Below are 21,386 nucleotides of genomic sequence, written 5' to 3'. Positions count from 1 at the left end.
GGAGCACACAGGAGAAGGCTGAGCCTGTATAATTGGGCCAAGTAGAGCTGCGGGAGGCAGCCAGTCTCCGCTTTGCCTTTTGTATATTCATGACCCCCCCGACTTGATTGATGGAAGGATAGCATTTGGTGACACTGTCATTTGCAAGTTGAAAAGGTAGTGTAGTGGCTGGAGCAGCGCTGTGGCTGTGCCTTAGAAGGGGCATCGAGGAGGCTCATTTCTATGCTGATGATATCCAGCCCCCTCTCATTTTCTTTGTCTCCGTTAGAAGGACATCTGCTGACAACACAGAGTTTAAAAAGAACCAAGTTGAAAATGAAAAGGGGGGTAAAGAAACATACATCTGTGCGTTTGCATGTGAAAAGCGCATGGCTGAGCGGCGATTTTAATCAGTGCGAAAGTTTGCCGTTTGATTTCTGCATAATTGTGTCTTACAATTCAGTGAAACTGAGCATTTTGAAGCAGATTGCCTAAGAAACGTATCATAGAGCGGTGGGATGATTCACACATATTGGTTTTTGATGTTCGGGCTTTGAACTTGTGTGCTATTTCAGCTGTCAAATGCGCATTAAGAGCAGGTAACTTTGAGTTTGACAGATTAAAATCATATCTTAGCTTCAATGCTCCACCCACATCTCAGTTTAAAACTCTCTGAAGTAAAGCCTTTTGTTATGCTGCTGTCAAGGTTATTATACTTTTAAGTTAATTAATGTCTATTGACTTAATCTTCTGTTTCCATTTTCCTTTGGTAAGAACACAAATGGATTAAAAGTAGAACAGAGGAAATCTATGGTATTGTTATTAATTACTTTGCCATATGTTGTCATCCCATAAATATTACTTTTATTTTCCTTCTTACTGGTGAAGTCGCAGGTTACACCTACCTTTAGTTCCCTGTTATTAGACTTTATTATGTTACCCTGTTCATCAGTCTTCAGTCTACATTTCAATGTATCCAAATTGAATATAATAATTTGCATAGGAGAGACAAACCATCCTGTTCTTGAAGACACATACTTGGTAAAAAAAAAAAAAAATGCAGCAGCACCCCCGTCATCACTTTTTCTGGTCATTTTAGGTGTAACAGGTTGTTACGGGTAGATGCATTTCTAAATATATACAGTATACATTATGTTTGATTTAATATTACTATATTTGAATTAAGCAGCTGCAGATCTGATAGAAATGCAGGTCCAGGAACCGTAAGTAATCCAGGCTGGAAAGCACTGTCGTGTCTTGACAAATACACCTTGGTCTTGAAATAATAAATGCGACATTTGACATCCAAAGGTAAATGAGACTTCACCGCCAGAAGATGCAAATATGTCTTAAGCTGTCTAAATATTATTTAAGCCACGCTGCTCTTTGAATGTGTAAAGAAGGACGAGGGCTGGGGACAGAAATATCAGTTTCCTAGAGACACTTCAGCTATCCCCTCAGCACTACAACCCACACTTATCCGAGCCACAATTTATAGCTGCGGTGTGAAGTGTTCGCCTGCAACTCCCATCTTTGTATTTACACCAATTAGCACATAAACTCTAATTACCGAGATCAAGGCAACCGGGAGTCCATAAATGCAAAGCGACACGGAGAGCCAAGTCAGCTGACGGAGAGGGAAGGTGACAATAAATAGGGAAGTATCAATTAGGCATCAATGACGCGATGATGCATGTGCGTGCTGGGAGGTGTCACACAGAGGGAGGTGGGAGTGTGAAATGTGTGGGGGCAGCAGGGTCCACGGAAAGTTGCACAGGCTGTGGGGTCTGGTAACTCGCATGCTGACACACAGCGCAGTGACACGTCGACTGTGCAACACGTCTCCATATTAACACAGAGGAACAATCAGGCACTTCTCTTGTGTCTCAGTGAAAAGCAGTATTTATCACAGCGCTGCACTACGTATAAGGTAACAATTAACACGTACTAATTTAAGGGGCAAAGTCAAAAGCTACAAAAGTTAGTTCAGAATAAGAAGAAATTAATACGTTATAGCAAAGGGTGATTAGAGAACCATCACAATCACCGTCATGGACTTGACAGCTTAAACTTGTGTTTAATTATAAGGACTGGAAACCCAATCACAGCAGGAGAAAGTGGAGGCTTCACATAATGACTTGAAATGGATCATAGACTATGCTTGAACCTCAGGTTAATCCCAATAAATTGAACTAGATCAAAGTCTATGGCAGTAAAAAAAAGTATGGCTCTGCACATTAATCTAACAAACGCATAAAACAGGATTGGCTCAGCTCTATAAATTAAACTCTGGCTGCAATAATGCTGATCAGGAGAAATTTTGCCAGCATTGGCTCAAGCTGCCCCTCCATGTCTGAGGTCTTGTTATGCCCTTTTTCTTGATCTGAGCTGCACAAGGGACTCTATTCAGAGTTCCTTGTGCAGCTCAGATTCTTTTATATTTTTTTTATTATTCTTATTATTTTTTTTTTGCAGGATGGCCCAATGATGGATTTGCAAAGTGGTTGTTTACAAGAGAGTGTAGAGCATTAAAGAGCTGCCAGAAGGTCCATTAACATAAATGTTTAAATCAAACACAAAAACTCATGCGGCCAAAAATTAAGCTGTTTCCCGCATTAATCTGCCGCATCTGCCTTTGGTCCAGCAATTAGTCCCCTCTCATGCCATCCACAACTCACTCAGTGACCAGTGTTTATAGAAAAAAGGACATAGGGGAAAAGATATGTGGTGTGCAATATCACTACTGAGGCAACAGCGTCAGGATATGGCGCCGGCGGGATCCAGAAAATAATTGTCAGCCTTGTATATTACAGTAGAGTTTGTGGCATTACTGTGAGATCTCACAGACCTGGTGTGACGCACCAGACAGTTTACTTCTTCTTTTTTTCTCTCTCGCTCTCTGTCACCACATGGCTCCAGTGCTGATTTAAAGCCTTGTAAAAATGTCTAATTTTAAATACTGTTTGCATGCAGGTCCCAAGAAGACATTTCATGCTCAGCAGATTTACATTACAGCCATTATTATGATTTTATGATGCTGAAGTTCTAAAAAGTATTTCCCGAAAAAATGCTTGGGAATTATCCAAGCATTTACAAGTGTAAATATTTGTCTAAGTTTCTCTCCCACCAAAAGCCAGAAGGTCCCAGGCATCACGAGAGATAAAAACCTCTCCCTATAGAAGTTAATGAAATGTTTCCCCTTGACCCGAAATCAATCCCTCGTGTTTAAGCGAAACTTCCTAAAAATTTAGAGAAAAACGAAAAATAGAGCGACACGTGAATAGATGTCCTTCCAGTTTTCAGGAAATTACCTTAATCATGACAAATTCATCTGGAGTTTGGTGCTCCTCACCTCTCTGCTGAAGATTTAATGGACTGATTTTTATGCTGCTGACATCAAGGAAAAGATGACAGAAGTAGATGCGTAAAATTAGCATCAACTTATTCTCATCCTCCCCTGAATTTACAAACACTATCTTGTCATTCGAGACATCACACTCAGGAGTCAGCACTTGCAGCGTATTTCTCAGACACTCACTCTGCTTCACGCCTTGGAAGTCCTGGAAGAACTATTGGGAGCAACCGAATGTGGCTGAGATGAATAAAGCATGTGAATTGATTCCTCCATCACCTGGATGGGCTGTTGATTTTGGGGAGAGTTATCGCTGTTTTCCTAAGTGTGGCGTGGAGATTTGCTGGAGGGCTGAGTGATCGATTCAGCAGCCTGGAGCATCCTAGTGTGTTTATACATGGCTTGTATGGCAGCTTTCATAAGACATTTACCCCATGATTTGCGATGAGCTTATGTGTGAATAATTAATGGCAATTAATCCTTAATTACAGTAATTAGGCAAGTCACAGGAAATTAGGCTGCAGCTGGAGAAGCCCGTGCCTAGGAAAGGGAGGACTGGGGCTGAGAGAACGTGCCATTTAGTGACAGTGGAGCCATGGTACAATGATTGCGTGGCAGGCCTGCACCAGTGTGCTTGCTTGCCAGCAGAGATAAGAGTCTAGGAAGACACAGATGCTATTGGCCAGTGAGCCAGATCCTGCAAAGCAAATGCAAGCGCAGAGCAATGACACACCTAATAAAACCTACCTATAAAACTCCCAACACATTGACCTTTGACCTCAACAGCACATATTTCTTAGTTTGCTCCAAATTGCACGCTAAGAGGTGATGAACCACTTCAACAGGTTGTGACTGATGAGCTCACGGTATTTTGTTAATGCTGCACAGTGAGCTGCTTTTTTCCCTCACTTTTATAAAACTAGGTTTACCACTTATTGGGGGCCCCGAGGCGGCAGATTTGAGCGCCCGATGCGCTGTTAACACGAAGTTTATGAATCTACTGTGGCTGCAGAGAGAGGCAGTCTGAGAAATATTTATTTGCACCTCTAATAAAACAATTAGCCTGCTTAGAATTATTAAAGGAAACTACAGCAGGCAGAGCTGTTTGGTTGCTGATTTCATTGTTTGGTAATGGCGAGAGAGATTAGGTGGATCTGTTCTGGGCAAAGACAGAGCAGAAGAATAGGGACGAGGCGCTCCGCGTCTCGCTCGGAACTCATTTGCGCTTTTCCATGCTTGCCTTGATGAATTTCCGCTTCTTTCTGCTCCTGTTGCTTTCAATTACACTCTTATTCACAATCCTAATTGATATGCCAGTCTCAGTAGATGAACCATGGACTTTTTACAGTCCATTTTTCTATTCTTAGACCAACGTTTCCGCACAACAAAAAGGGACAATGGATATCACAGACGAATTTTTTCGCATGCTATTTTAAAACGTTTATAAAGATGTATTGCTTTTTTTTTTAAATTTAAAATATGATTCGCTTTTGATCTATTATTCTGCTAAAAGGCCCTTATTTTCTGGTTTATTTCATGGGCCCTTTGCCATTATGGACTCTCACAATCGTCAACTTCTTTAATGCACTGCATAATTTTTCTGTCTTTTTTTTTTTTTTTTTTTTACTGCAGAAGGACTTTTAAGCTAACAGGGATTGTAAGTGAGTTGAGGAGGCATCCAACTGTGATATTACATTAACCCATAGTGCTTGGCCATGTCTGTCAGTGACTGAAGAATAAAGAGAACATGCTCTGCTCTACTCTTTAGCCTTCAGAAGTGCTATTAGAAATAATGAGGATTTATAGTAAGATAAAAGACGCTCTACTCTCTCCTTCTGAATAGCTGGTCATATTGCTCCACCAAAAGCTAAATAAGGCTCATTGGTGATGCATACACAGCCGTCGTAATATGATTAGTGTATGCATTGTATTATATATTACAGAGCATCTCATTGCTCTTGTATTCAGAAACGAGCTGGTTGTTCAAAAGCAGATATTACAATTTGTAATGATATGAGCTTGTGCTGCATATGTAATCAAATCTTTTAATCAGAGCTCAACGGGAATGTTAGGTTTGCCGAGCCATTCAATAAGCAACAGTTCTGCTGCCACACTCGGAGGCCCTCAGTTTTCTTTTACATATAACATGAGCAGGAAGCCACTGAGTGGTTGGGTAACAATACCTGAGCGGGCTCTTCGCTAGCACAGGAAGATGCTGCTAACAGTGACAAGGTCAGCATGTTCTACAGGCCCCGCACATACATTCCTCACTATAAGTAATATAAATGAGGCTGTGTTAGCTGTAAACTCACAGCGTGTTGCCTGTAAGCTAAAGGGTAACTGCGCTAGAGAAACACCTCCAAATCTCCTCTTGAGCAGGTCTGACGACATGTGGAACTCTGCAGCATGAAAGATAGAGCCACCTGAGAGAATCGCATCTCCTGTGTGAAGATCTGTGCAGAAACGAGCAACTAAAAATATGACAAACGTTGCTCAATTGCTCATACACCCGGACGGTATTAATGGAACTTACTCCGCAATGTGCACAGACAATGCTAGATGTGCAACATTAGCACATATCTGCAAACTCAACTGAATTTGACGAGAATACAGCTTTAAGTGGGGGCAGCGGAGTGTGTGTTGTTAGGGGCATTCTTGTATCTACAGTGGTGTTTACTCACATTGGCAATTAATTATTAATGCAGAAGCACTGAGAGGTTACTGAGATATGGCGTTGAGGCTTTCCAAGTACTGCCTATATATATGAACAGTCAACGTAGTGAGAGCTTCAAAGGAGCCCTGTGAAATCTTTCAGAGTCTCATGGAGAAAGCTTATTACAGTTGAAATGTTTTTCTAGGAGCCCCAGATATTCTTTGTGAATGCTATTGCCTGGAAAATATGGGGTATTTTTGTTTGTCTATATCAAGAGACGTGTAAACAAAGAGACAGTCAGCACTTGCAGCTTACTTGGCTTGAGTATTGCAGTTCACATGTGAGAACTTGTTTGTGCAAGAAAAAATATTTTGCAAAAAAAAAAAAACTGAATATTTGACAAAGAGCAAAGATGCAGGATATATTATTTTCTAATACAACTCATCACACTGCAGGGCTAATCAGTTTTCTATCATTAATTTCAGACATCATGTGTACAGGCAGACACCGGGTGTGGAGGTTTTAATAACGGGTGCGGAGATAAACATCAATTGGCAATGTGCTCTTTTTGAGGCGTCTTTGTTGCCTGCAGAGCCCTCTTGATGACACCTCCGCGGATCCGCTAATGGAGGAGGACCTGTAAGGCTATCCCCTGGCCTTTGTCTGACCCCTTTGTGGAGCTGAATTCTTCAGATGTTTGCAGGATCAAGTCACTTAATCTGTGGCACAGACTAGGGCCAGCGAAAAGAGGACAGGGAAGGCACAGGAGGGAGAGGAGGAGGGGAAAGGGTAGCAGACAAGCGGCTCACTCTGTCTGAAGGCAGAGCATTTCGGCGCGCAGGGTAAAGAACTGCAAATGTCTGCCTGTTCTGCTATGCACCATTGTTTCATACAGAGCTGGAAATAGACAGAAACAGTGTAGCAGCAGAGCTCTGGCAGGCGGAGCGTTTTATTACTGCGAGACCATAGACTTAGACATTAGTGAATATGGATCATTAAATGGCATGGAATGTTACCATTTTACATAATTCCTCCTGTATCGTTGTTGTAAATGAAACCCCGTTTCTATCTCTGACTGCACTCCAGTCACTCAACAGCCATTACGGCTCTCCCATCATGCCCTGGCACTCCTTGAAAGCAGCTATCTATAATTTCAGGTCGGTGTCACACACAAAAAGCGGGCTTTACCAGCCTAATGGCGTGGCGTGGTTGATGTGGAAAGGATATTGCGCAAATAGGAAGAAATCTGAAGAAATATCTGAGAATTAAGCGATGATGTATTCAGATGGCTGGAGAGACTGGGGTGGGCAACAAATATAAATAATGTATGTGGCAGCGCTCCTAAACATAAGCTGGAATTTGCTGCCGTACTTTTAGTTCTCAATCACCTTGATGAAACAATCTCGAAGAAATGGCTTTGTGAATGAGACCACTGACAAGCTGATTTTCCACCCCTGGCATGAGGCTGCTTTCTCCACTTAATGTTCCCCGATAAAGTGTAGCACAGAAGTAAACTAGAAGAGCCTCCACTCCTGACACATGTGACAGTATTTGCATCAATTATGCAGTCTACGGCTGCGGCGGGAGGGAGGGGAAGGGGGGGAGAGAGGGGGAGGAGATAGAAGAGAAAAGGGTTTGTGACAAGATGCAGAGGCAGAAATGAGAATTTCTCTTTAAAATGCATTCTTTAGAAAATAACATTCAAGATCATTTACATGAAAGCGGCTGCAGCGGTGAACTCGACAAAGCAGCAACAAAGTCTGTGGAGCGTTTTGACACTAAAGACTTTGGCAAACAGAGTACAGTATAATGGAGAGTTCTTTGTCTCCTCTGTATTCACTGTACGCTGAATATCTACTCTGAGGCGGACTGGAGGAGACAGTGAAATGAGGAGAGAGACTGAGTTTGAGTTGAGAAGGAGGCTTGGGTCCCTTACTGCTAAATTCACCAAAGAAGCAGGGAGTACAAATAAGCCAAATAAACAGAGACCTGCAAGAACTGGACTCTAACCACATTAAAAAAAGAAAATCTTTAAATCAAAAATAAGATAATTTCCAGAAACGAGTCCTAGTGCGTTAAGATGAGCTGTTGAAATAATGCTCTGGAGTTAGCATTTAACAACTTTAGACCATGCTGGCTAACAACAATGTGGAGAATTGTGTGTAACAAAAGGTATTAGTAAACCCGTGAGGATGCTATTCCCACAGTAGCGGAGGGAAATGCCTGTTTATTGGCAGAGGGAATAACTTTTAAACCGTGTCCCAGTTTCAACAGACTCCAGCGCAGCATTTTATTTCACTGTGTCCAACCCTATTTCACATCCTAGTTAAGTACACTTACAAATCTGCTGTGCCATGGTTTCTAACCTCTCGCACACATGTGAATCCGCACTGGCACACACACACAAACACACTCAGAGAGTCACATCACTAGGCCTGTCACTGCCTTTTATCCATCGTCAACCTTCAGCTGTATGGTTTATCCGTAGTGACACTATAGCAAAGTGCTTGACTGCTTTTTGCCAACAGACTGCAACACTTTAACTGTACTTAGTCATGCATCATTATGGCAGACTCAAAGCGGTGTGTCTGGGAACGCCTGCAGATGGTGGAGGCTGAACCATTTGGAAAAAAAGGGCTCTGTGACAATGATGCTTATTGCATGAGTAAGTGTGTATGGACGCAGGGGTGTATCTATAGTGATGAATAGAAAACACTGTATTAAAAAGGTGTAATGTTGCTAATTCAACAGGCTCCAGAAAGCATTCTCTGTGAGATATGATATACAAAATCAACATGTACGTCTTTGTTAGGAGGAGCCCTTTATATGCGTATTGATCAGTCATTGTTTACTCCAATCGATGCTGACTTAGTGAAATGCAGCCTCCTCTTCTGTTCTTCACAGAGATTTAACCCTCTCCGCGTTGCATTTTACCGCTTTGTTCTCCCCTTCAAACCTTCCTTCTGCTCAAAATGTGATAGCGCTCACTGTCACTTGTCACTTTCTCTTTATTTCAACAAATGACAAAGCTTTTACAATTCAGCATTCCGCTCCGCACGTGGCTATTTTCCACAGATCTCTTCTGCTATTGAAAGATAAATGTTCACTTCATTCAATAGAAACCTCATTCAAGGTTCATACAAAGCTGGCTTCTTTATTCTTTAAGGAAATGAAGAAACCATTAGCAAAATATTCACTCACGGAGAAAGAGAATCTTATCTTTATTCCGCATGACCATGCAGAGCCATATTCCTTTTGACATCATTATGTAAAACCAATTTCTCTTTCATATCATTTCCGCTGTGCTGCATTACCACCTCTATGCACTCGCTATTCTTTATTACAAAGTAGGTGGCCTAGAGGAAAATATATGCATTTGTTCCTTATGGCATAAAATATGCATATAGGTGCCTCATTTCATCTCCAATCTGTGTTATTCCTTTAAAAATTCACAAGTGCCTGCAGTCCCTCTTTAATATTTAATTTGACAACTTTTTAATCTGTCTTTATGTGATGATGAAGTAATCGTCAGCTGTCACTAAAATGATTGAATTTTACAATAGGACTGAAGTGACTCATAGGTTGTAGGCTTCATTATTTGTTTTGCTTCAGCTGCAGCGCGAGCTTGAGGGAAAGAATATCCTTTTCACACACTCATTTATCTTCCATCTTTATTCATCTTTTCTCGCAGGCTCCCCACACGTAGCGGATCTACAGTACGTATAACCCCCATACATCATTCATACTTTGTTTACCAGCTCTTAGTTTAAACCAAATCGAAGTACTGGAGCCTGTTGGCATGTGAAGAGTATTTAATTGTGAATCCATGCTAGTTGCAGTTCCGAAGCGCTTCATTTGTTAGCAAGAACCACAGAGAAATGATAATTACTCCCTTTTCTGAACTTTAATGATTGCATATTATCCATCAAGCTAGCAAAAAATAATTAGCAGGAGTGTGTCATGAACAAGCATCCAACAGCTTGCAAGGTGAACGCGGGTGCACTTTCTCCTCAGTGAGGTTACCAGAACAGAATAGTTAGGGAAAGAAAACAAATAGATAATGGAGCACAACACAAATGAATGTTGCAGCAGATGAATGACTGGCTCCTGCTAACTCTGTAGCACCACCTCTGCCCGCCTCTCTGGCAATCTGGCCATGTTGGGCCCCCACTGTGGAGCAGCATGGCACTGGGAGTTGTGGTAGCCAGTCCCCCCGTAGCCCCAGGCTGCTTCTACCTTTGGTATGCTACTCAAGGTTAAAGGGATCCCAGTTGGGTGTTTAACAGTGTAGTGTTCAGATTTGAATGGCTCCCCCCCCCCCCCCCCCCCCTATCTCTACGGTGGAGAGCGAACACGGGGAACTATCCGGAATTGTTCGTCTTCAGGAGCGTTTTACATCCATAATGTGGACCCTTCTTCACAATTCCAGCTGTAATATTACTACAGCAGACCTTTAAATCCCTGCACCGCTGTAATACTCTTATAAAGTAGCAGGGGTAAGTGATTTGAACCATTTTACTGTGAGGATCTGCTGTTTGCCGCACATGTGAAGCTTTTGCTGACATTCATTTTGAAACCACTCGGAGCACTTGCGATTCAGAGTAACAATGCTGGGGGAAAAAAATGCCTGCTGAGCTCTACAGTGAATATACCTCTGGCCCAGACCGAGGAAAGGGAGATTTATGAAATCCACATGTTTAATACATTTCATTTTGTCCAAGGGATTTGTATTGCTTACCACAGTATTTTAGAGTTGAAACATTCTGTATAGTCACAGCTTGTATTGTCTGAGGAGAATAAACCCTGTCCGGTTCTGGCTGCTGAAGATTTGTTTTATAGCACCTCCTTTTCCTTGCACACATCAGCCGTGCGCCGTCTGATGCATTGCATTTTGTTGTGCTGAGGTGTTAGGTATACACGGCCTTAATCTTTAATGCATAATCCCCTGAAAATCCGCCACATAAATGAAAAAGATAACCCTCATATCAGTGTGGTGACAGAAAATAAGATAGCTAGGTAATTTAATAAAGGATTGACGCTGGCCCTGGTGTGATACGGTGTGTGACCTCTGTGTATTCATTGTGTAGCACAGAGCAGGTGAGCGCGGCTTGTAGAGAGTAGTTCTTCCTAGTAGCGAAAAGCCATCCTGGGAGTGTAACATCTGTAGTGACAAACAGAATGCACCATATGGATTAAAGCGCAGGGAGGGTAGTCACTGAAATATTTGCTTTGCCAAAGTGTTGACACAGTATGAAAAAAAAAAAAAAAAAAAAGAAAAGCAGAACCACGGCTACACTTTCCTCCCGTAATCAGGTGGCATTTATCGCAGTGAAGTGTTTGCCTACCTAATGGTGTTTCCATTTTGTGTGAGCCTGTGTCACTGGTTTCCCGTTTGGATCTGCCTTCTCCCGCGGTAAGTGCCAACTTTGTTCTGTCGGTGAGACTCAACAAAAAAAAAAAAGACAATCTGATAAATTGGGTGAGAAAGAAAAAGCCCTCTGAAGACGTCATAACCGCGGTCAGCCGCCGTTGTAGGAAGCGTTGAGTTCATTTAGCAGCTGACCACATCACAGTCATAAATACTCCTCCCGGGGAACGCTTGTTTTACATCTAAAATGCACTTGAGTGTAATGTTGACAGATATAGCTTGTGACGAGTGATAGTCAGAATGTATGAGCGCCCATAATGCCGCTGTCAGCCTCTGGTGCCAGGCTGAAAATAAGCAGTTCACCTCTGTTTTCATTCAGGAGAGTGCAGCAGACAGCACCGGCTTCTCCGCTGTATTTATTGACTTGTTTTACTAGCCTGAAACAGGGTGCTTTTATACGGGCCTGCTCAGTCTTAAGACTCTCCAGACATTTACATTATTCCTGACTGAGTTACACACACGTATAAAGCAGCACGTCCGCAGGCTAGGTTAGATATATGCTCTTTTTCCACCTCTCATTCTCTCTTACATTCATACAGACTCGTGCACCATTTTATAACCCCACCATTTTAGACATCGTTACACTCCACTTTTCTCCTATTACTGTTGCATTTCTGTTTAGGCTAATTATTTATCTTTTAATTTTTTTAAATTGTATAAAAACCTGCAAACAAACAGACTCTGTATTTAAGTACAGCTTAAAAACTGTTTATTTTTTCTATTTCTGCTGATATTTAGTACAAAGGCATAGATTTCACAAGGCTCTAAAAAGCATCTTTCGCTGACTAATCTGCACAACTGCAGCAGAAGATAATGAATGCGAACACCAGAGTCACAGCCGAAACTATGATCCCCCCACCCCCCCACCCCACCCAGCCTAAACCTCCAGCAGTATTTACATGATATTTCATTTTAGAATAAACCTCTTTTCTCTCCCACTGTGAAGATATTGAACTCTTTCACACAGATGTCATCTTAACCAAAGCTTATTAAAAAGATGGACATCAAAGTTGTGGGTGCCCATTTATCTTATAGCGCTCTAATTGGCCACCACAGGCTGGAGAACAACTAACTCCAAAATAGGAGGCGTCGAGTGGTTGGGCTAAAGATGGGGATGTCTAAAGACCTCTCAGTGGATTGAGTGCCAATAAATCCTCTCGAATGAAAGCAGGGCTTTTCTAGGGGGTATGGAATTTCGCAAATACATTATGAAATGTGATACGCTGAATTAAGAGAACACTCATGGCCACGGGGTTTGCTTTCTTTGTCCCGGTGTGTTGTGTGGCTATGCTGGGCTGCGACTTCAATGTTTTCTTGACGTCTTTGCAGCTTTTGACATCATTGCCGACGACACGAGGCAATACATTCTGAAAAGGTCATACAGAGCAGTAGGCATGAGTGAATTGAGATTACATCTTACAACTCCGTGTAGCATGTATTGTTTTGATTTGGCCACGCACCGCATTGAATGAAACTGATTCTTCAGCCAGAAGTCTCTGCTACTCGATCAAACACAACACACAGGCCTGAGGTGAATAATGCATTATGTTTTCCACTCAAGTGGGCAATAAAAACACAAAAACAAAGTCATTAATTGCCCACATACAGTAACCAAATGCCATCAAGAGCCTGTGCTCTCATTAACCTGGCACCTAATTATCTGCCTCCAGTCTGAGTCCTGACAAGCCCCACCGTCTGAACCCTCGGCTTAGTTGTGTTGTGTTGTGTTATGTTGTGTTGTGTCAGCACTCGCCAACCACAGCCAAGTCACCATTAGGTACAGAGAAGACAAAAGCTTCTTGCAGCAAAGGTTCCCCCTGCACGCGCCACCACAATGTTCCTCCTGTTAATGCCTTCCCTTCCAATTAAATCTGCAACTGTTAATTATTGTAATTATGAGAGTGAGCTTCCAGCCCTACCACCCCCCCCCACAACCCCTCCCTAACCGATGTGTGGAGACGCTACGGGAGCTGTTGTGTTGCTTCAGTGGCGTCTTGTCTCTGCTCCAGTGAAGCCCTAGCAGGGAATTGGATGTGGAAGGGGACTTGGTACACATGACAGGGATGACATGAGGGAGATTGCGCGGTTCGCCTTGGATAACCGGGTGAGCAAGTCACAGCCAATGGCCACACCTCCAATCTTACTCATTAAATGGCGTATAAAGTACATGCTGGGAATAATTAGCACTAAATAACCTTTTTTGTTACCTTGAGGTATCCCACAAGAAAAAAAGAAATGTGTGACCATTCGGCTGGTCAAATGAAATAAAGGAGATGATATTCTCCCCGCAATCATTCACTCATTTACTCAGTTACTTGCCTTCTTTCTTATGGTAATGTGAAACTATTCTTGCCGTGTTCTTTGAGAGACACTTGCGATGAATCCGAAGTGATGTGTTGAGTATAAGGAGAGCTGAAAAAGAGTGGCTGGCAGGCCGGCTGCCTGTTAAGTCTCTGCGTGTCTCAACATCCTCTTTGGCCTGCTTCTGTCACAAGCTGTTGTTTAGCCCGGACCTGATCTGCCCAGCTACTCTTTGCACCACACTCTGCAGACCTAACAGTAACCTGCAACATGGCTCAGACTCAGGATGCTTCCAGAAACAGCACTGTTGTTCAGGTGCATCCGACCTGGAGGTGGATGTGTTTTTGTGAACTTTATCAGTTCTCACCAAGAGAGATGATCTAAAAATCGGCACATCAAGCGCAGTCTCATTGCGTTGTCATAACCTCAGTTGCCTTGTAGCGGAGTCCTTACACGCTAGCACAGCTAGCAAAGGAATCTGGCTTTAAAATTTGGAGCTGAATTCTCTTCTATAAAAGACACTGAAGGAAAGAGCAGCTCCTTCTGCTTCAGGCAATGCACCCTTTTCGTGGATACACTGCAAAATCTAAATGATGGACTGTCAACTCTCTTGCAGAAATGGCACTGCAAAGAATAATCTCTCTGGCAGTGGATCATGGTTGACTGTATGCTACCAATGCCATTTCTTTGTTTATGCGAGCATGTAGCCTTCACACGCACGCATGCAGACATGAAAGTATGCACATACACAGATACACACTCCGAGAGACACATGAATACATGAACACATACACAAAATGCTTCAAGCCTAAATCCTTTCTTTGGGAGCATACAGTGAAATATATGGGATTAATAACCCGAATAGCATTATTTTTTTTCACCTCTAGCCTTTAAAATAATGCATGCTTGGCTTGGTGTCTGGGTGAAGTTTTGCCTGCGTATTTGCCTGGTTATCGGTGTGTACAAGACCTGCTGTGTGACCTGGTTTCATGCAATCTCCATCTTCTAATTAGGAGGCTGCAGAAAAGGCTGGAACGAGAGGAGGAGTGATTAGTTGCCTTTGGGTATTTCATAAGTGGCTTTCAGTGCCACATTTGCATTATTTGCTTGGGGTCTGAATAACAAATCAGCCTACCTTTGCAGCAAATTGAGGCTAGCAGCTAAAGACCATCAATACATGAAATATAAAATGAAACTGAAGAAAAGAAATAAGCAAAAACGTGCTAACATAATATACGGGGGATAAAATGAAATATTGAAACATGAGATGCAATAAAACTCCATGTTCAAGTCCAGAGCGGACACTTAACACATATCTTTGACTAAATAGTACATTTTCCTTTATGCTCGTCACAGATTCGGGATGTCTTCCTGAATAACGCATGAGTCTTTGTGTGTTTGGGGCTCATTCTGTGACTAGCAGACCACGTGAACCATGCGAGCCCTATGTTGGAGCCCCATGCTGTATGTGTCCTGTAGGGTCAGTCAGTGTGCTGATCTGTAGCAGAGGTCCTGTCCACTCATTTGGCCAGTCTCCCCAACCGCTGCGTGCGGCCGCCATCGCCAGGCCTGGTCAGCCATCACTACCACTTGGCCGTTTGCCCACACTGACTCTTAGAGGGCAGGAAACAAAGTGGGCACTCACACGTCCGCATACAAACACACAAATACACACATCCCACACACATGCAATCATGATCACAGCGAGTGACAGTGGCTCTTGTTTACCCAGCCCTCCCACCCGTCCTCAGTCTCCTTTCATCCTCTCCCTCTAGTCTGTCATGTTGTGTGTCACTTCCCACAAATGTCAGTGCCACCGTGGGACAGTGATTAATTTTGGTGTGCCTGGCAAAATGTCTCCAAGATGTTTGTTTGGGTTGTCTTTTCCCACCCGCTTGCCCACCCCCTCTCCCCGCATGTCTTGGAGTCGTGGGTCGAGAGTGGCAAGCACCCCTCCTTCTCCCCCTCGTGCCCCTCACTCGCCTCCCACCGCTGTCACAGCCTCCTTTTTAGTGCCTCATCATCATCATCATCATCATCATCATCACTGAGGGACAAAGGCTACCTGAACTGACAGAGATCTTCTTTTTTGACCAGAGCCACTTTTTTTGTCACTCCGCACCACCGCCACGTCTATGTGCTGTCTGTTTAGTGTGTGCTGGTGGTGTATGATGGGAGAAGTCTTGACCCAGCACTGGGGGGCTGTAACACTTCACTGTCAGTGCGGCTGATTAGCTTATCACTCACCGCACTGGGAGGAAATACATCATCATTCCAGACAGGGATTCCCCAGTTTAGGGCACATTCCCTGCCTTCTTTTTGTCAGCATTTAATCACCAGACTCCTTTGTCTCCTCCAATATTTCAGCCTCACCTCTGCAGCCAATGGTTAGTGCTTTGCAATGAGACCTTCCTTCCTTCCGAGTGAGTTTTAGTCAAATCAGAAAAGCTACATTACTCATGTGAAAGCTCTTCTTATTATATAGGCTGAACAGGCAATACAGCATCGAGACACATGCAAGGACACGGATCATTTTCCGTGAGGGGGGGGGGCAGACTGAGCCATCTTCCCAAATGATTCTTTTCAGCTCATTCAAAGAAAAGAAGAAAGAAAGTGAAACACAAAGTGGCAAATGTGATTTGGCTTCCACGCAGTGTGGTATCAGGTATGGTAATTACTCTGCCATTAACATTGGGAATAGTTAATGTGTATTAATGTGTTAATGGCATGTTAATTACTGTACATGCTAGAGAGAGCCCGCAGGCATTCTCTCAGTTTCTTTGTGCCATGTGGATGTAGGCCAACCTTAAAAAAAAAAAAAAAGCCTTTAAGAACATCGATGAAAGAGGATCCTTATGTTTCATTTGTCAGAACAAAAGATTTTCAATGGTAATTTGATCCAGCTCCTCGCTTCTGGAGCTGAAGGTTACTGATCCAGGCGCCACGACAAAGGAGATGATATGAAGTCAAAGGAGACGTGGAACGCGGCTGTAGTGACACTGGCCTCTTTGTGAAATGGATACTCTAAGCCCTCTGTAGTCTCCAGTGTGTTGCTTTGGCAGCGGGTTTTAATAACACGGTGGATTAGAAGCCCTGGATCCTGAGTGCCAAGCTCGAGTTAAAGCTCACCTTGGACGAGCCTCAGTAACAGGCTAGATGCCACGGTGCTCCTTCTCCTCCTCCCAGACTTTTCTCCCCTCGCACCGTCTACTCCGTGGCTATAAGAGAGATGACCTTTGCAAATATTGACAGAAAATAAATTCTGTTTCGATTAGTTAGCTTAGGGAGACCTTTGCGGATCAATGCAATTAGATGAACAGAGTGTCGATATGTGGCCGGAGTCGTTCACCGGAGGCAGCGGGTAGGAGAGGAACTGTAGGAGGTCAGGGTTACTTGTAATGAACAGGATGTTTTGGAAACAGTGGTGGAAGTAACAGAGCCGCGGTGTGTATCGTCAAACACAGGCGGGATCATGTTACTGCTACGCAGAACCTTTTATTATCTCAAAACAACAATGAGTTATTGAAGGAAAAATATCACACCAAAAAAAAAAAGAAAAAGAAAAGAAAAGTCTTTGGCTTTATTAGCAACAACCGTTACTCCTCCAGTGTATCGTCTAGCTTCTTACAAGGGCAGTCAGTGCAGCAGAATGAGGTGGAGAAGTCCAGAGCCACCCCTTCCCTCTTCAGCTGGCCACATTAACCCAGCAGGGCTCAGCCTTTATGGCTCTCCTGCTCACACTTCAGTGATGAGAGTAAACAAGCAGCGGGCCAAAGGTCAGCTAAGCCCACAGAATAAAAGAGGGCACAAGGGGAAAAGAGGTGGGAGGAAAGGAGCGTGGCCCGAGGCAGTGCTCAGATCACTGTCAGGGCTTCAAGCAGGGAATGATGTACGAGACGACAGCCCGAACCGGAAATGATTATAAACAGAAAACAGAGGAGCGTATACGAGACATTGTCTTTATCTGTCAAATGTATTACTACCATGGATCAGATAATGACGGCGAAACCTGTAAAAAGTGAAAAGAGGAACCACCCCTGACTGATGGGGATGGATTAATCACAGCGTGTCCTTTTGTCTCAGCCACACAAGAGAAATGAGGAACATTCATATGTGCAAGTGCCTTTGCCCAGCTACCCCACTTGTATTGTTGAATGACAAATGAGCCCGATTAAGGACATATGACATTCTTATTATCACAATTTCTAATTTTTTTTTTTTTACATCATTAAACAGATTCTGGTAATTAAGTGAGCCAGCATCGTCATCAGGCCTACATGAAATAACTGGGAACATTTATAGATTTTTCATTCTTAAGTTTTCATCGCTCGCGGGCTTTACCAAGGTGACACGACTCCCGCACTTTCCCTTTGCACTGAGATTAATCCCACTTTGACTGTGGAGGTGGATTAGAGCTAAACTCGGGTGCCCAAACTTGTTTTAATACCCATATCATCAGACAAAAACAGGATAAAGATTTGAGCAGGAAAAGCAGCATTGCAGTGCAAGAATGTGACTGTGGAATTGCGAGTTACTATACAGATTTGTCAGGCGTACAGCAAATTAAAGATATTATCTTGCTCAAGCTTATATTGTGGAAGTTGTGTGATGATGTTGAGCTCAGGCTGTGAATCCACAATCTTTAGCTGCTCCAACAAAGGTGAGCGGAAAACGGCAGCGAGACAGAGATATGTTTTTTTTTTATATATATTATTATTTTTAGTATTTATGTGCTTGAGACGGACGCCCTAGTCTCCCCCCAACATGTGTTATGAATGACCAGTCAGAGCTGCTGTGGCACAAATACACCCTAGTGGACTCCTGCAGCACCGTCTGCTTCTCAGAGCAGCACAGTAATCATTTTTATCCTGCTGATTTCCCAAATAGAAATGGACACGTATGATAAAAATGTCACGGCCACTCCACATGTCACTGGACTAACAGGATTACATGTCACTTTCTAATGTCTCGCTCTGTTTTCCTTTGCTGTGAATGGCCACAGTACTGCACGCAGGAACTTTGTGGTAATATATGGTAAGAGACAAGTAGCTCTTTATGGCCTGTGATTATTTAGTTTGAATGAAACCAGTGATTTATGCCCATTTAGCTGAAAAGCCCTGTAAATTCCCTCAGCTGCATTTCCCCTGGATATAGAGTGAGTGGAGTGAAAGTGACAACTGGGTTTGGTGTGGAAATGTACGCTGCGTCCCAGAGTTATATTTAATATACCTGACATGAAAAACGTGCCTACCTACTTACCACCACCCGCAGCACAAAGGAAAGTGCAGCCCGCTGAGCTTGTGTTGAATCAGAGAGTGGGAGTAAATACTGAATTAGGAAAATATGAGCCGCTGTGGCAGACAAACCACCAGCTAGACACGTAGCCAGGCATCTGGTCAGTCAGCGTCGAAATCACGTGCCATTTTGTTTAATGCTGCACAAACTGGAAGAGAAACAGCCGAGTCCGTCCAGAACGATAGCTTTGGGTGGAGTTGTGCAAATGCGGTGTGATGTGGGTGAGGGTTAGTGGAGCAGCGGCATATTGTCCACATGGATGGCTTGGCTGTGCAAGCCTGATGGAGCCTTGTCCAGCATCTCAATGTCTCCAACACAAATAGCCACATTCATCCACTCCTCTCACACCATTACACCTAAAAGACTCAAAGCCAGCCGATCCATAAATAGAGGCAAATTTGTTTTTCAGTGGCGCTGCAGTCGAACAAAACACCAACAAAGGCGAAAACGTCGGGCCACTATACGGTTCCTGTTTTTAAAAACCCAGTATTGTGTTTATGAGAAAGATATAAAGAGGAAAATTAGTGTTTTCTCTCTAGTATTTACTCCTGTGGATAGTGTGCAGGGTCAGTCGGTCAGAGCATGGTAAAAGGGCTTCTCTGATTGCATGCCTACTGGCTGACACAATAGAGCCACTAATCTTCTTATTTAGAATCCAGAGGCTGGCCATATCTTAATGAAGCTGTAATGAGCTGTTGAAAATCCCTGAATTGCAGGAGGGATTATTGAATTGAAACAACTCTGGTAATCATAACGTTCGAGTAGCCACTCAGTATTTACTGCCTATTGAGACACATTTTTATCCACTTACCAGACTGAATTGCTCTAGCTTGTTTTTGCTGTAATTCTGACCTGCAGTGTTTTTTTTTTCCGTTTTTTTTTTTGTTTATCCCCTGAAAAGCCTGCCATTGTGGTTACATTGCCTGTGCATCCAGGTGTGCATGTAGGCTATCTGCTGCGTGATTACGACTTGCTGACAGGCTGGCGAGACAGAAAACCAGAGGAAACAAACAGCAGGATCTGAAAGCATACAGCAACAGAATTCATGAATTAGCACTTTGCATACAATTGACTGCGCTCGTTTTTTTTTTCGCGTTTAGGTTTTTACTTCAGCACACTTTCACCACGTTTTAAAATACTGCTAAACCAGGACTGTAAAATGATACGAGATCCGAATCTGGCAAGCAAACAGAAACGAGGAAAACCGTAGTTACTTTCTGCAGCTCCCAGCATTCCCTGTGTCAGAGACAGACACACTTTCTAGAGGTATAGTTTTCTGTTTAGCATCCTTTCACAGAGTAGAAGTGCCACTTCACCATTGAGCATTTGTCAGTTTATGGATGTTGCTGTCATGTCAGCCTTCCCGTACACACAGTGTGCAGCGCAGTGTGTAAATAAAAGCGAGCAGGCATAGACATGGGCGACAGGAATACAGCGCATACACAAGAGGCACTGCCTCCCTATACCTGCAAGGAAACATCACAATATAACACACTAGTTTAACACAATGCTTTTAATTGCACTCGACAATTGAGTATATATTTTTTTTTAAATAACTAATATTAATTCCCAGTCTTAGCATGTCCCTGAATAGCATTAACTGAATCTGTGGCCCTGTCTGTGTGTTGCTGCAGGTCTCAGCATCCGTGGTGCCCAGGAGGAGGACCCCCCGGACCCGCAGCTCATGCGTTTAGACAACATGCTGCTGGCAGAGGGAGTGGCAGGACCAGAGAAAGGTGGCGGATCTGCTGCCGCGGCCGCTGCTGCCGCGGCCTCGGGTGGGGCGGCCGACAACTCCATCGAACATTCCGACTACAGAGCCAAACTCACCCAGATCAGACAGATCTACCACACGGAGCTGGAGAAATACGAACAGGTAAGGAAGTATCACCAGGATTAACATTTTAGCGAGAACTGCTTCGGGATTGAAAAAGAAGAATAACAGAGTATATGTTGTTCTTAAATCCCCATATGACTGCCAGGTATTTTAAATTTCAATATATGTTAAAATGGACCTATTGAGTTCTACTTCGTATTTCGCATTACTTCAAAACACGCTGAACCACCTGTTCTCTGTATTATCAAGAAAACTACAGAGATTATGTATGAATGTATTGTCAGCTGAGGAAAAAAAAAGAAAACGTGCAGTATTATTCATAGTGTTGATTATAGAGATCTTAAGGAGTGCTCTAGTCATCTGTGTTAAATGAAAGTACGATCAGCCCCTTCACCTAGCACTTTGAGCCTGCCATTAAACACAGGGGCATTATGGGCGAAAATAGAAGGTGTAACAGTGATGCCTCAGCAAGCCAGTGAGGTAAATTAGACTAATTTACTCGCCGCTCTCCAAGAGAGGAGGTGGGTATGCGGGGGCACAC

At 43.3% G+C, this 21,386-nt stretch overlaps 1 protein-coding gene across 2 annotated transcripts in view; it reads left to right on the top strand.

Moving 5' to 3' along the window:
- The window catches only part of pbx3b (pre-B-cell leukemia homeobox 3b), a 55,623-nt gene that overhangs the window by 21,936 nt on the left and 12,301 nt on the right, over nt 1-21,386 (top strand). For both annotated transcript variants that reach the window (XM_084551108.1, XM_084551107.1), the window contains exon 3: nt 20,643-20,884. In XM_084551108.1, the coding sequence (XP_084407234.1) occupies nt 20,643-20,884 (242 nt within the window). The remainder of the gene's footprint in view (nt 1-20,642; nt 20,885-21,386) is intronic.

Source organism: Chelon labrosus (assembly GCF_963514085.1).
Source record: "Chelon labrosus genome assembly, chromosome: 9".
Classification (NCBI taxonomy): Eukaryota; Metazoa; Chordata; class Actinopteri; order Mugiliformes; family Mugilidae; genus Chelon; species Chelon labrosus.
The sequence above is the reverse complement of the archived record's forward strand: the minus strand, read 5'-3'. Positions and strand labels throughout refer to the sequence as shown.